At 42.4% G+C, this 16738-nt stretch overlaps 1 protein-coding gene across 1 annotated transcript in view; it reads right to left on the bottom strand.

Moving 5' to 3' along the window:
• Positions 1-7158, bottom strand: part of PRKAR2B (protein kinase cAMP-dependent type II regulatory subunit beta) — a 108958-nt gene extending 101800 nt beyond the window's left edge. The window contains exon 1 of the mRNA XM_014831842.3: positions 6630-7158. Coding sequence (XP_014687328.1) covers positions 6630-6939 — 310 coding nt within the window. The 5' untranslated portion in view covers positions 6940-7158. The remainder of the gene's footprint in view (positions 1-6629) is intronic.
• Between the last annotated feature and the right edge of the window lie 9580 nt (positions 7159-16738).

Consider the following 16738-nt stretch of genomic DNA (forward strand, 5'->3'; position numbering starts at 1 on the left):
TGTAAGGGATAGTTCTATGAACAAGAAGACCAAAATCAACTAAATATGGGTAAGGAAATTCTCTGGCTCTGAGCTGCTCCATCTGTTAAATGAAATAGATTACACATACTATCAATGAGGCAGTCTCTGACAAAAGGTTGTTTTTAAGAAGTCTAGAGATAGTAAACTTAAGAGAATAATCATTTCTTTTTTCTTTAAAAAAAAAACAAAAGGTAAGCGTTGGCTCTCAATAAATATTTTTGCATCGAGTGAATGAGTGAGCAAATGAGCAGAGCATCCCACCTTCCAACCTCACACATTCCTTCTGATAGGCCATCCCCGGTGTCACCCCTTTCCAGTATGATGTAACTCCAGACACTACGAGGACAGACTGTGTGTTCGGTCGCTCCATCTCCTTCACTGAATCCCTCACCTGAAAATATTTCATCAAGCCCAACCTGTACCGTAGGCTTTCTTCATTGCCACCACTCTCACTAAACGACTCTCCTAATGGGTCACAAATAAACTCCTCTCCGAAAAATTCAAAAGTCTCTTCGTACTATTTACAGTGGAAAAAGAAACACGTTTGTTTTTCGACACAGCTATGAACAAAACCTTGACAGCTGGAAATTTAGCGGGATCTGTGGAATGAGATTTGCAACAACAAATAACCGTTAAATATTTACTCCATCCCACCCAGACAGGGTACCTCACTTTATGTGCAACCTCAAACGGAAACCTTATAACTGTCTCACGTTAAATAATGGCTCAACAGTTTGATTTTTAAGAGAGGCAGAAAAATGAAAACATTCACCACTTCGATTTTTGTTTAGGTGTTTTCATTCTATGCCCTCTCTTCAGACAAAGTATAAGTTACTCAAAGAACCCTTCACAGTCCCAAGTGATTTTACTCCTCTCTCCCCCCTTCCCTCCATCTCTGTCCCATCTGTCTCTCTGTCCCTCCCTCTCCCTCCCTCTTCCCAAACAAAGCCTAAAGTAACAGATGGGTCAGAGTATGAGAAAGGACACTATTTCAAGTCCTTTGATTTCCCAATTTCAACACCTAAAGCAATCCACTTAATATTACCATTGAAATGAATAATGTTCTTAACTGTTCCACTTTGAAAATCTCAATTACCATCTATAAAGGAAATATTTTAAAAATCTTCTCTAATATTGTTTTATGCTCCTAACAAAAACAATGGCTTCAATATTTTAGCCATTGTCATGAATAATATAATACATTTCAGGAGGATTTAAAACTGCCATGTAAATTTCAAATAGCCAAAGACCATAAAGTGTCATTAATTACAAAATCCTGGAGCTCTTAGCTACAAATTATGAGTTGAAAGGATGTGGGTTTTATTGCTGTGCAACATAACTTCACATTAAATCCTAAATAGAACTGCCACGTAAGCTCATTTCCTACTTCATCTCTCTAAAAAATGCAAACACTAGCTTCATTTCCACAAAACACAATGAAATCGCGATTCTGCAAGAAAAGTTTATACTTCTGTAAGATTTCACGTTAATAAGCTCATTTGTTTCACATGCAGTCACTGCTTGCTGTGTGCACTGCCCTGGGGCCTTATAAACATCGACCCATTTATCCTCAGATCAATCTTACAAGGCAGGTGCTATTAGCATAACACATCAACGTGCCTAGCACAGAGCTTCATACATAAAAGAAGATAAATGTTGTCTAATTTAAGTTAATCCAAAAAAACTGACTTTCATGAAGATTTTCCAAACCAATTAAATGCATTTAAGAGGTTAATGATATATTAAAAAGATATTTTAACTCTGAGTCAGTTGCATAAGATACTACAACCACTAAAATAAATTTCCTTAGTCGAACGTTGCCAGCTACGTGCCGTGGGAGCCAAGAGGTAACAACTGGCTGCTCTGTCTCATAATAATTGCTAGCAGCCACGACAGAAGTTCTTAAATAAGGGCACACACAAGCGAGCCTGATAAACCGGCAATTCTTTAAAGCTATGATTACTCTACAATTTCCTGCTATCACTCAGGTCATGAACTCAACAGGTCAGTGTGTTTTCTTACTCCCAGTATGCGCACAGTTAGGAACATTTTCATAGCAGATTCTCGGGAAGTCAATCCATCTATTGCCCTTACTGCTCTGCCGTCTCATTTTAGGAAGAGCACATAAACCACTTCAGAGGGATGAATTTCCAGCTTTTATTCTTCCATTTACAACGAAATGTAATTCCTCTAATACTGTATCTCACAGAGATGGAGAATATTTGCTCAGAATCCTCTAAGAAAACTTTGCCAGACACGTGAATATTTTTCTCAACTCTCCTTCAACCATTTCTTCTCATGATAAATAACTTTGTTCTCTTAAGCTCCCACCACCACCACCACCACGAGTTCCAACTTTCCGACAATTTGCATGATTTTAAGGATCTCTGGTAAATTCTCCATATTCCCTTTAAATTGTAAAAAGTCCAAGGTGGATAAGGTCCTCCAACAAAGATTTGACACAGGTCAGAGTTAAGAGGATTAAGTCATAGTTTTTACATGGTAAATTTCTATTTATATACTTTCAACATGCTTGCTTTATAAGGAATGGTTCTATATTTTTGACTTGTGGATCCACTCTGAACTCGTATCTTTTTCTCCCACAATATAGAAAATTAGTCCTCCCATATTTTATATCAGTTTATTTTTCTTCCAGGTTGATTGCTCTTCATGTACCTGTACGTAATTTATCTTATTTCTGACCATCGGTCAATTTATCAGGGTAATGTGGAATTTTATTTACTTCATTTTATTATTTCAGAATTTTCACTGAAGAAATTATTGAGCAACAAGAGATCTCACAATGATGCCTGTATAAAACCACTAATTACCAGAGACGCCACTTCAGATTGGCATGGATCCAACTTTTGGGCCTACTGTAAACCCTTCTAACAAATTCCTAACCTGGGGACACTACCCTCTCCGAAGTGAGATGTCAAGTTTCATTCACTTTCTACAGATGAGGAAGACGGAGGCGCAGTCTCCATTATAGCTTCTTTCAGGACCTCAAGACTTCCCCGAAGGGGGGATCACCATATGCCACTACCATTCTAACACCTAAAGGTTGCCCTTTTACCCAGAATTCATAGCAAACTGAAAGTAAAAATTGGAAGTCATAAAATTAGGAAAGAACAGAAGAGGAATAGGAAAGGTATCAGCAGAGGAAGGCATCCTTTGGAAAGGTAGGAAAGTAAAGACCGCCATCACACATCTGATCATTTGGTCTAGTGCCACCGACGGCCAACCTACCAGACCCTGGCTCGCTTACATGACTCAACAACCACACTATGAGGTCAACATCATATGCCTGATCCCTATGTGAATCAAGGGGCACCAGTTTCATGGTTAAAAACTTGCCTTTTTGCCCAACCTCTCATAAATACCATCACTTGTCCTAAAGGGATTCATGAGAATAGGTAGGAAGCAGTCAACGCAAATTCACCACCATTCCTGGGAAAATAACCAGGAAAACCTGACCTGAAAGGCAGCACGTAGTATGCATTTCATTTAGAAAGAACTCCCCGATGGTTATGGGTCAGACAGATGTAAGAAACCAGGCTCTGCTACTGACTCTCCTATATGACCTTGGACAAGTTAATTTCTCAAGTCAATTTAAAGATTCAACACATTAAGGGTCTCAAGTAGAACTTGACATAAAAGGGATGCTCAAGCCATGCTAGCCCCACTCTCTTCTGGAGATAAAACCTGGGAGTTAGGAGCACAGAGTGTGTTCCAATGCTGGTTTTGCAGCATACCAGCTGTGAAACATCGGGCAAGTGACAGTCTCATCTTTCTCATAAAGCTGGGACAATGAATCAGAGCATTGAGATAGCATCTAGCACACACAGAAGGTCAATAAACGGCAGCTATTTTTTCAAGCGTTAATAAGAGAGTTTATTATCATCACTATCTGTTGATCAATGTTTCTCAAATTGTGTTCAGAGAACTATGGATATCAGAATGACCTGGAATGTCTGCAAAAAAAAAAAAAGACAGATCCCATGTCCCAGCCCAACCTATTCAAAAAAACTCTCCAAGAATGGTACCAGGTAATACTCACTTCTGAATCAAATTTCCTTGAGATGCATACTAAAACTTAAGAATTATTGAACCAGCTGGTCTTGTACTGTGTCACAATTAACACTCGTCTTCTAGTACTTACTCCATACTATGCCAGGAGAATTATCCAGTATCTGGTGTTTCTGATATTTTGGTACTTTTTTTGGATGTAGATATTAAACAGATAGGTTCATTCCTGGATTTTTCCCCCCAATAGCTCTATTTTGACTTTTTTCCCCCTCTGACCAGGCGTTGGCAAACTATGGCCTTGGTCTGTGGCCAGTTCTGTACAACCCCAATCTCCAGAGGGAATATGTGTTTAAAGCGTTGTTAAAAAAACGAACATGTGACGGAGACCATACGTTGCTCACCAAGTGTAAAACATTTACTGTCTGCTCTTCACAAAAAAGTCTGCCAACCCCTTGTAGCCTAGAATTGTTTTTAAACTGCAGGTCTCAACACAGTTTACTCAAAAAAAAAAAAAAGAGAGAGAGAGAGAGAACTGATTAGAATAGAAAATATTCCAGTAGATATCTATCTTCTACTGCACCAATTGGTACAAAAGTACCATTGTCGAAGTTTCTGTTATACCTATATACGTATGTGTGTGTCGGATAACAGTCAAATTGTATTTGGCTGCAGTCAAAAAAGTTTTAAAGTCCTTGAGGGGAGGGCTGGGGAATAAAGAGTGCAATTGGTTAATAAGCATTTATCAAAACTCACACTGGGAAATTTTTACAATAAAGGTGCCCTGGAGATTATAAAACCCTATCAAATGATTCCTGCTGTTGAGCAGTTAATGGCTGATTTCTTCATTGCAAAATGGAAATAAAATCTGTGTACAGTTTACATTGTTGTAAGGAGAAAATGGAATCATCAACACAAAGTACTTCAAAAGCACCACACGAACAAAATATTTTAGTTTTAACAATGTACTGTATCCAACATCCATAAGTTCTTTACCACATCCCTAAATTCCTGGTTTCCTCCAATACGGCAACTAGTCCTTTTTTCCCTTTGTGTGTGTGCATGCGTGTGTCAGGAACATAAAAGAAGTATTAGCCGCCTTTGCCCTTTCTGTGTCATCCGTTATTGGCTTCCCCTTCCCCTCTATTTAAAATATGTATTTTTAGCTTTTTCTTGTTTCTAGTGAGAAAGACATTTGATTAAATTCTTGTGCAAAAAGAACAATTAAGACTATGACTATCCTATGCCTGGAAACACTAAAAAGAACAAAATTAAAAATTTTAAAGTAACCGTCTTCCCTTTTATCTTCATGGAGCACTAAATTTCCAGGGCTTCTGAGACTGTTTTGGACAAGCTAAAAATACATTAATTTTACAACACATTTCAACAATTTTGCAAAGAAAAGAAACACCTTCCCAGCAACACACACAAGCGAACGACACTTTAAAACGTCTTCAATATATGAAATGCACTGTGGACACACAAGCCACAAGCAGTGTAAATAAATAAAGCCTGGTGCAATGCTGAATGCACGTTTCCCTTCCACCACAAAGAGAAAACACTCGCACATTTGCACACCATGGTATTTTAGCTTAGGAGGCCATAAAGATGGGATTTGGGCATGTTGTGTAAATACCGGAGGCTGTAAATGTGTGTGTGTGCCTGTGTGTGTTAGGGAAAGAGGGTTGTAAGCAGAAGGGGTGGGACTTGCCACGAGCAGCTATTTGAGAAAATTCCTTTTTCTTTCCCATTCATTCTTTCGAGCTTCAGTGTCTGGCACAGTCCTTACAATTACTCACTGGTTTTTCATTCTAAAGACAACCAACAAGCTTTCAGAACTTCCTACAGTGTTTTTCACACGCTTTATAAAAAACCAAAAAAGGCACCAAATCATTCAATATTTGTTTTAAATAAAAGGCAAACCATTAGCCCGTTTCCTCATTCCAAAGACCCCAAGGGTTGCAGGCTAACTAAGATCCTTTGTTGTGAGTCCAAAAATAACAAAGGCGGTATTGGTAAATTGGAAAATAACAGATTAGTCTGTTTCCAAGAATGTCAAAGCTATTAGCATAAATTTTGCTCTGCCCCAGTGAGCCCAATTTCATGCTGTTAGTGAACTGGCCGTCCTAATAACAGCAAAGCCAATCTAATTGAACACCCCTCGCCTTTTCTCTTTGGACACTCCATTAACAAATACATGGACTGAAAAGATGCCAAATGGGCCAGTTTCCGTTATGCACAACGGTGTCCGTCAAGCGAAATACCTCCAACCACAGTGAAAGTTGTCTCTCAGATGCCCACCCAAACCGGTCGTCCTCTGCCACCGAGTCCTGGACGAGAACCTACCCCTTCGGCTCCCCACCTCCAGGGGAGGGGACGAGGAGGAGGGCACGACAAGAGAGCAGAGGAGGAAGGTGGGCGAGTGGGAGAGCCAGAAATGGATGCTGAGGCGGTAGGCGAGAGGGGACGGTAGGGGAGGTGGGGAAGGCGGGGAGAGGTGGGAGAGCAGAGCTGCAGGATTCCAGAGCCAAGAGGGGGGACCTGCAGGGGGAGCGGGGGCGTGCGCGGGCTCGGGTCCTCACCGGGGAACGCCCCTGCGTCCGCGGCCTCCTCCTCCTCCTCCTCCTCGCCGTTCTCCGACTCGGCGTGCAGGGGCTCCTCGGCGAAGTTGACCCCCTTGCTGGGGGTGCCGCCCCCGGCGGCGGCGCCCGCGTCCCCCCAGGTCCTGGCCTCCTGGCCGCAGCGCGCGGCGCCTTTGCGCTCGCTCTCCTGCTGCAGGCGCGTGAAGTGCTGCAGCGCGAACTCCAGCAGGTCCGCCGGCTGGTGCCTCAGCACCTCCACCGTGAAGCCCTGCAGCAGCTCCGTCAGTCCCGCCGGGATCTCGATGCTCATCCTGCCTCCGGGCCGGCGGCCGCGCGGGCGCCGCCTCGCCCCCTCCCCGGACCGGCCTCGGGCGCCGCGGCCCCCGGGCGAGCGCGGACGGCGCTACCGGCTACGAGCGCGGCGCTCTGGGCCCCGCGGCCCCGCTGGCCCCGCTGGCCCGGCGCGCGGCTGCTCCGAGCGGCGGCGGCGGCTGAGCGAGCGCGGCCCCGGGAGGCCTGGCAGCATCTCCGGCTCCTCCCGCGCCCGCCGCCGCCGCGACTCTCCCCCGCCCGGCCGCCCCGCCCCCGCCCCCGCCCGCCGCGGCGCGCCCACGTGACCCCGGAAACCATGGCAACCAGCGCCGGCGGCCGCCGCGCTCCCGCCCCTCGCACTGAAGGCGCCGGCGGGCTTGCGGCCGGAGCGTGGGGTCCCCGCTTCCGGCGGGCCTCGCCGTCCCCCTGTCCGCGCGCCGCGGAGCCGGCGGGCCGCTGGCCGGGTTGCCACCTGTGGCCGCCCGCGGGACGCCCACGCGGAGCTGGGGCCGCGCGGTCTGCCCTGCAGCTTGAGCCTCCGCGTCGGTCGCGGCGTGTTCTTTTCCTCCGAGCATCCAGTTGCCTGAATAAGTGTTGGTGATGTCTTCTGTTTAAAGTCGTGTCATGGAACCGATTTTCTTTTGGACAAAGAAATAAGACCCCATCTTTGCGATGCCTTTCAGTTTCTTTCGCCACATTTTCTCCCGCCTCTCTCCATCCAACCTGCTTATGATGTATTGCCTTATTGATGCTATTTCGTTGTCCGCTCTGTGCATTTACTACTATTTGTTGAGAGGAATGCACCGTTTATTGTGGGGCGCTTGTTCAAGTTAGTCGATGCCCTTCAAACAGGGCAGTGCAGCAATTTGAATAAAATATAGTCAGGACAGATGGTCCTAAAGCACGAAAACCTTTCCTGGTTAGGCTCTCATTGTTTATTTTAAAACTTTGCCTTACTCTGAGTGATTTTGATTATAACTCCAAAAATAGGAATACTTCACTATAAAGAGAAATAGAATTAGAGATGTGTGCTTTTGAAGTAGAAATCCTTGACTTTGAAATGAGGCCTATTCTGCAAAATTTTGAATTAGAAAATTGTCTTTTTGTCAATTAAACTATTTAAAAATGCATACTTCATTTTCTACAACGACCACCCTGTCAAATGGTAAATATTTCAAGAGCAAGCTCATTTACTCTGCTTTATCTTTCTACCCACAAAAAAGAGTAAATACAGGAGTCAGGAAATTCAAAGACTAGAAATGGAGATATAACGAACTAGTCTCTTTAAGAAAAATTCATCTCGATATAAACCCTTTGTTTGTAATCCAATTTATATTCACTCCGTGAGGAAATGTTTTCTTTATTTTCGTTTCTTATCAATCTCATGATAATATATAGTAAAGTACTTCCAATTGTAAGTGCCAAGCATTTTAAGAAGTAAGCTTTTATAAAATGCTCTGATCCTCGCTGTATGGCCCAAGTATTAGTCAAACTCTTAACTATATAAGCATTATATAAATCATATAGGCATTATTGTCTGTATAGATCCAGTAATTTAAGATGAATTTGCGTCATCTGTCTTCATCTATGATGATGTTTTTATTAAGATTAGCATTGTTTGCATGTGGCAGAAAATGCAGAATACAGTTGCTCCAACAAGAGAGCAGCTTGTGTCTCTGTAATGTAAATGGAAGCAGGTCAGGGCTGGCATGGGGCTTCCGTGGTCAGCAGTCTCCCAGGCTCCTTCCAGCTCAGAGCTCTGGAATCCTCAGTTTGTGGTCCAAAATTGCCGCTCCACCTCTGGTCAACTCATCCATGTTTCAGCCCAGAGGAAACTGGAAAAGAGAAGGGAACTTCCCCGTGACACACACCCCCTCTCTAAAGATACTTCCAGAAAGTTAAACACACCAATTCCTCTTATATTCGCTTGACCAGAACTTAGAATGGCCACAAATATGGTGTGGCAGATTGCATTTTCCAGAGGTAACTGCAAAAATATCTCCTGTCCCATGTCCTCTTCTCTGTGTGACCTTGCCACTCCTCCGTCAAGAGTTGGAGTCTTAATTCCCCTCCTCTTGAATCTGGACAGGCTTGTGACTGCTTCGATCAAAGTCACACAAGCATGACAGAAGCAGCCAGTCCTGTGATGTCCTATTCAAAATCCTGACCCACAGAATCTGTGAGCAGAATAAAAAGGTGGTTTTAAGCCTCTAAGTTTGGGGGTGATTTGTTACACAGCAGCAATAACTGAGACACATGGCTATAAGGAAAGTTTGAGAACGTAAGCTTTATTTTGAGCAGTCGTGTGCCACCCAAACATTTGGAGATTAGAGAGAACCAATCCTGGGGACAGTAATCAATGTCTGCCACAATGCTTAACACCCTTCCTCCCAGGAAAAACAGAAGAAAAAAGCACCGCTTTTCCAAACATTCGCAAAACCCGTATTTCAAAGTAGCATCCTACATTTTGTGTTTCAGCATGTATTTCTTCCTTTTTGTAGATTCACTATATGAAGCAGGGTAGATGGCTCTGTCATCCACCACAATGCCAGGGTCATGTGGCTGTCATTTCTTTAGGGGTATAGGAGTGAGTCAGGCATGAAATGCATAATTGGATTAGATGCCCTTTATGGTCTCGCCCATGCTGGGTTATTCTACAATAGTATAATATTAAAAGAAGACATATTGGATTGAAAACATCTTTGCAAACAACAGTCCTATTGCAATTTTTGTTTGTATAAATTCTTAAGTCCATAATCATGACCTGAAAAAGTAAAGCTTGATCCTGATAGTCCTGTTATGTTAATATTGTTCTCAGAACAAACGTTCACTTCTCAAATCACATTCTGGCTTTTATTCACTACCACATAACCATTTTGGTAATATGGTATGATTTCCTTTGCTTTCATTTTCAGAATATTTCCTTTTGAACCTTGGAGGGCACGACAGTGGCTTATGGGGACTATTTATCTTTGCATTCTTTAAAAGAACATCACTGATATTGATTCTTTCACTGTTGATTTACAAAGCAATTTGCACTAGTTTCTCAGAGAACGAGAAATAATTGCAAAAGAACTCTGAGAGTTCAGCATTGGAATGCAATAAGAGTGCTACTGAATTTGTTTTCACACGTGGGAAATTAAACAGATATTGGACAGAGACATCAATTGGTTTATATGCAGTTCCAAAACAGGACAACAGCATGGACAAGCCAATAATTTGGGCAAGGTTTACAATGGATAATACTATGACCAATCAATCCTACAGCATTTCTTATCAATAGTTAAGATGCATTCTGATCAAGTCTGTTTGGTGCCAGAAATATACATTCACTCAAGGAAAAAAAAGTAGGCAGGGGCTACTTTTTTGGAAAAGACACAGGGTCTGTGCTTGCACAGGGCCATGGTGGCCGTCAGTCTCAGTTTTCTCTACCTTTAGCAGTTCTGGACTGACTACGGTTTTCGTGTCTCCAGTTCACATTCTCAGGAGAGAGGATCCGGTAGTTGGTCTTGACCATCCAATGGATTAGCTGACCCTGAGTGCGAGGTTCTCTCCTGGTTCAGTCAATGTGTCCAGTGGAGTGCAGGATACGGAAATGGTCAGGTAGTATAAGTACATGACAAGGCCCACCTCTCTAGGAGAGAGAAAAGTCCCAAACATGGGCACTGTAGGTGGCATAGGCACCTCACAAGTTGTCTGCGAAAAGATGGTCACCTCATAGCCTGAAAATCTTGTAAACATTTGGACAAAGACCAAACGAAATGTTTGATCTCTAGATGCGGCTTTGCAAAGGGTTGCATCTAGAAGACCAAAGGTTCTCAAACTCTAGCAAGCATCAGAAGCACTTGCAGGGCTTGTGAAAACACAGTTGCTGGCCCCAACCCGGAGTTTCAGATTCAGTAGGTATAAGGTGGGGCCTGAGTATGTGCATTTCTGTCACACTCCCAGGTGATGCTGATGCTGCGGGTCTGGAGACCAAATTTTGAGATCCACTACACTGGCTTCTCCCGGGAAGAGTTTCTACTCATAGTGAAAAAACAAGTGCTTAAAGGAACTTTTTTGCTTAACTTCAAAGCATAAGTTTTTCTTTGGCTAAATGAGGACTAAACGCAACTTTATTATTCTGTTCTCCTTAAGGGGTCTTGCAAAGTTAAAGAGATTGTCAAAAGCAACAGAGAATATGTCCTTAAATGCTACAATTCATAAATAGAATATGAGTTTCCTATTAAGGACTAGGTTGGACTCACAAGTTTATTTCTGCTTCCTGAAACTGTGTTAAAATAATGGCTAAAGGAATGGGGGAAATAAAACAAAACTACAGGGGGCTGGCCCCGTGGCCGAGTGGTTAAGTTCACTAGCTCCGCTTCAGCGGCCCAGGGTTTCGCCGGTTCAGATCCTGGGTGAGGATGTGGCAACGCTCATCAAGCCATGCTGAGACGGCATCCCACATGCCACAACTAGAAGGACTCACAACTAAAATATGCAACTATGTACCAGGGGGCTTTGGGGAGGAAAAGAAAAAAATAATAAAATCAAATCTTTAAAGTATGTCTACTAATTCTTTAAAAAAAAAAACAGCAACTATAAACTCATAAGGACAAAAGAACAAAAGAACCATAATAAAAATTTTTTAAATAATGAAAATTTTAATTTTTCAGTCTTGAAAAGGAAGGAAATTCTGACACAGGAAATTCACAGGTGAACCTGGAGGACATTATGCTACATGAAATAAGCCAGTCACAGACAAATTCTGTATCATTCCACTTACATGAGGTGTCTAGAGTAATCAAAATTCATAGAAACAGAAAGTAGAATGGTGGTTGCCAGGAGCTGAGGGGAGGGGAAATGAGGAGTTGTTAAGGGCGTAAGGAGTTTCAGTTTTGCAAGCTGAAAACATTCTGGCTTTGGTTGCACAACCATGTGAATATACTTAACACCTCTGAACTATAGACTTAGAAATGGTTATGATGGCAAACTTTGTTATGAGTATTTTACCACAATTAAAATTTTTAAAAATTTGTTAGTTAAAAAAAAAAAAAGAACAGGAGAAAAGAAGAGCAGATGAGAGTTGTCTACTAGAATTTTGGAACTAACTTGGCAAACTAGAGAATGCTGGAATCTAAGCTTGGGTGAGGGGTCAGTGAGAGGAAGCCAGTGAGAAGCGGGATCACGTGTGTCCCAGAGTGCAGAAGCACAGAATCTGAAGACACTGGAAGCCTCTGGATGGGAATAGGAGTGAGGATTAATGAAATATTTGTATAGGGAGCTGATGATACTGGCCCCTCCTCTGTCCTACAGAGGCCAGCAAGTGCTCTCCTTCCTTCCCAGCAGAGATGAAGGAGTTGACTTTCTGTTGAGGTTTGCATAGCTGATTGTGGGGTGAAGGAACTGTCCTGGAAAGAAGGGGACTGATTCGAATTTGGTGAACTGCTTGTCAGTGGCCTCCTTCACCCACTGGACTCCCCAAATTCTGAGAACCAGATTTATACCCTCCCAGGCAGGAAATCAGATCTTCTCTTTAGGGAACTGACCAGCCCAAGAGAAAAGACCCACAGATGCTGCCATTAGAAAATCCCCCAGCGAAAAACCCAGCTCTCTGTCTTTTCACCCCATTTTGATGTTCGCTGGTCAATAATCACCGCCACCCCCAGACACCTCATAAATGTGAATTCAGGAAGGAATTATCAGATTTCCAAGAAAAGCTTTTAGTATGAAAGACTGGGACCAAAATCAATGAACTAAAAAACTTAACTCAGAGAAGTAAAGACTGCAGTGAACAGAAGAAAAATTCAAAAAACACTCAGATATACAATAATAATAATTGTTTACATTTATCAGATACTGTTCTAAGCATGTTATATCTTTTAACTCATTTAATGTTCACAAGAACCCTAAGAGATTTGTATATTATTACCTCAGATAAATAAACTGAGGTACAGAGAGGTTAAGTAACTTATCCAACATCACACAGCTCCCAAAGGTACTGGGATGAGACCTCAGGCAGTCTGGCTCTACCACTATTCCATATGTTAAAGGAATAAGAAAGAACTCCTAGAAATTAAAACTATGATAGTAAAAATAGACTCTATAAAAGCATTCAAGATAAAGTTGAGGAAATTTATCAGGAAAAATAATAGAAGAAAAACAATCTAAAAAATGGCAGAGAAAAAGAAGAAAATTAGAGGATTGATCCAGGAAGCTCAAGACCCAAATAATAGGAGTTCAAGAAAGAAAACAATGAGAAATGGAGAAAATTGTTAAAGAAATCATACAGGAATTTTTCCCAGAATTGAAGGATACAAATTTCTACATTGGAGGGGCCCATGAACAGGGCCATGGGACAATGAATAAAAACGCCTGCACCAAGCCTCTAAGACTGAAATTTCAGAACACTAACATAAACAGAAGAGTGTAAAAACTCGGAACATCACCAGACTCCTCAGCAGCGGCACTGAAAGCTAGAAGACAATGGAACGATATCTTCAAAATGCTGAGGGAAAATTATTTCCAAACCAGGATTCTATATCTTGCAAAATAAAGGTAGAATAACGATGTTTTCAAAGATGTTGACATGTCTTAGATAGTACAAACTCCCATTACCCTTTCTCAAGAAGCCAAGTAAGTTTTATCAAAACAAGGAAGTAAATGGAGAAATAGGAATAGATAGGATCCAGTAAGAAGAGAACTGACATATGCTCCCGCCACCTCATCACCCAGCCTACCTGCACCCGTGGTCACATACTCTACCTTCTGACTGTTAATCCGGACGTGCATGCTCTGTCTACCTGCTCTCCATCCTGGTCCCTCTCACCTACTCAAGGAAATTGCTTTGCAATGGCCACCTCTTCCTGTCATCAATGTTTCCCTTTTATCTGAACCACTTGGTAGCAAACAGACTCTAGGGAACCCCTGACTCTTGCCCCCTGCTTTTCAAGCCCCATAGAATCTCCTCTTCTGAGTGTGAGTTGTGTTCCTTCCTTCTAGCTGATAAAATATGGCAGAGGTGAAGGGATTTTGCAGATGAATTAAGGTCCCAAAGCAGTTGATTTTGAGTTCATCAGAAAGGAGTTTGTCCATGGCTTGACTTAATCCACTGAAAGCCCTTTAAAGAGGGACTGGAGCCTCCCTGAGGGGACAGAGCCTCCTCGCTGGCTTGATGAAGTGAGCAGCCACGTTGAGGAAGCCCACATGCAACGCTTTCTTCACTCAGTTTTCAGGACTCCACTTTTCCTTGGTTCTCCTCCTCCCTCCCTGGCCACATCTTCTCAGTCTTCTTTACTGGGTATGTCTTATCCTCCTGACCTCTCATCTTGAGGCACTCCAGATATCTTCTTTCTCCACACTCACTCCCTAGGTGATGTCATCAAGTCCAGTGGCTTTAAAACCATTGCTGTGTGAGTGATTCTCAAACGTATGTCTCCAGTCCTAAACTCTGTCTGAAGTCAATACTTCTGCATCCAGCTGTCTTGAGACGTCCAGTACGTACCTCAAACTCACCGTATCCAACACTGAACTCTTTATTGCTAGTTCTGCTCTATCCACAGCACCTAGAACCACGCCTCGAACATAATGGGCACTCAATATTTATTGTATGAAAAAAAGGAAGGAGGGGGAAAAGAAAGAAAGAAGTTGCAGCGGGGAAAGAAATGCATGCAGAAGAAAGGCTAAGAGAATTCTCAGACGGTGGTGAAGAAGGCCTGGGAGGGCAGCTGCTCAGCAAGTCGAGACATCACCCAGGTCCAATTGGAGCAAGAAATCAAAGACATACAGAAGGAAGTCCCCAAGGAAAAAGAAAGGCACTGGTAAATTATCTAACGTGTTTGATTATATTGAGAAAAACCACACCTCCGGCAGAGAGTTTGGGAAATGAATAAACGATAGTTTCAGAGAAAACTAGACAATTGAAGAAAACAGCATGATCCACTCCAGGGAAAACAGAAGACTGAACAAAAAGGAAATAAAATCAAAGAGCACTATACAGCTTAGCCATGAGAAATACTTATGTATCGTAACAGTGGAAACAATGAGTGCTGATACAACCCAAAAGTGTGGTGTGACTATAATGGGCAGAAAAAGAGCAAGGGAAGGGTGTGTGTGTGTGTGTGTGTGTGTGTGTGTGTGTGTGCTATTGGAGCATGGAATAAGAGCCCTAAATCCTGATATTCCATAAAAGGAAGTCAATAGAAATGTCTAAATTGGAGAATCAAGAAATAGTAACATATGTATTATTTAGAAATATGTCATTATATAGCAAAAGAAATAGCTTAAATAATTGAATTTCTTCTGGGATATGGGAATGATATACACATATTACTTTGTTAAACTAAAAAGTATGCATTTCTGTAGCAGGTGATAAGTTACCTGGACCCCACATTTCACACAACTCTTTCCTTGATTTCTGGGTTCAGGGGACCATACAGCTGAAAATTTCTCCAGTCCCTATTTAGTGGGCTAAACATCTAGTGGGAAATCCCAAGGCTGCATCTTCAAGTTCTATGAATTTTAGAAATCAGTTCCTCTTAAGACAGGTAGCCACTTTTTACAGGCAAGATATTCATTCTCTAAATATCCTATTTATTGTCCCACTTAGTTGAATGTTTATGAAACTGTCCTTTGCTTCGTAATATCTTGTTCTACTTCAGTTATTCCCTTTTTTTGCTCCTTATTTTCTCTCTCCAATTTAGTTACTCCATTGTCACTTGTGAAGTTCAAGAACCAGGATTCCCAGGTGTAGAATTCTCTTGCTAATCAGCGTCCCTATGGGTTAGAATGTCCCATTTTTGCTTTCAGTCCTCTTAGAGCTAATGTGTCCTTTATTTGAAGAACAGTTTACCTTTTACCCTGCTTCAAGGTCACAGTATCTTTTGTTTGTTGAACTGTATGGTCTAGTAAATTCTGTTTGGCCTTTTTCTTGCCAACAGAAACAAATTACACGTGTACCAAAGCAGAAGGGGACACGGGGTATTTAAATTACGTTTTATCTGCCATTTTCAGGGTAGATCTTCTGTGTTTTCCAACTCTCTTTTACTGCACAAGTTCTAGAATTTTTAAAAACACATAAGCCAGGCCTACATAGCAAACATAGAGATAGGTATCATTTTTGGTTGACTCAGGATCATTTAGATCATTTTGTACTTGAATTTTATTTTTTCATCCATGAGCAGTCCTTGGTGTTATCCCTCTGCGGATGACTCCAAAATGAATTCGATTTTCAGCTCAGTCACCTCTCTTAACCACCAAACCCACAATTCCACTTACCTACTGGAAGGCTTTGCAGGACTATGTTGCCAACATGTCAAATTCAATCACCAAACTTGTCAGAAACAAAAATCAAGCTCTGTCCCCTCAGAATTGTTCTTCCCCCTCTGTTCTCTACATTTGTAGAGCATCATAAAACCTTCTAGTCACTGGCTTAGTCTCAGAGCCACCGTTGACTTTGCCCCTCACGTCCCCGAGTGGATTAGTCATCAAATCCCATTGATTCTATTTCCACAGTGTCTTGCTGACATTTGTCTTCTCCCTGCCGTTCCTAATGTCACTGCCTGTCTTACCATGCTTGGGCTGCCATAAGAAAATACCACGGGCTGGGTGGCTTAAACAACTAAAGTCGCTTCTCTCACAGTTCTGGAGGCTGGAAGTCTGAGATCAAGATGCCAGCAAGGTCAGGTTCTGGTGAGAGCTCTCTTCCTGGCTTGTAGACAGCCTCCTTCTCACTGAGTCCTCAGACGGCCTTTCTTCAGTCTGTGCACTTGGAGAAAGAGAGAGATCTTGCTCTCCGTCATTGTGGAAGACCACCA

This window comes from Equus asinus, chromosome 1 (assembly GCF_041296235.1).
Source record: "Equus asinus isolate D_3611 breed Donkey chromosome 1, EquAss-T2T_v2, whole genome shotgun sequence".
Lineage (NCBI taxonomy): Eukaryota > Metazoa > Chordata > Mammalia > Perissodactyla > Equidae > Equus > Equus asinus.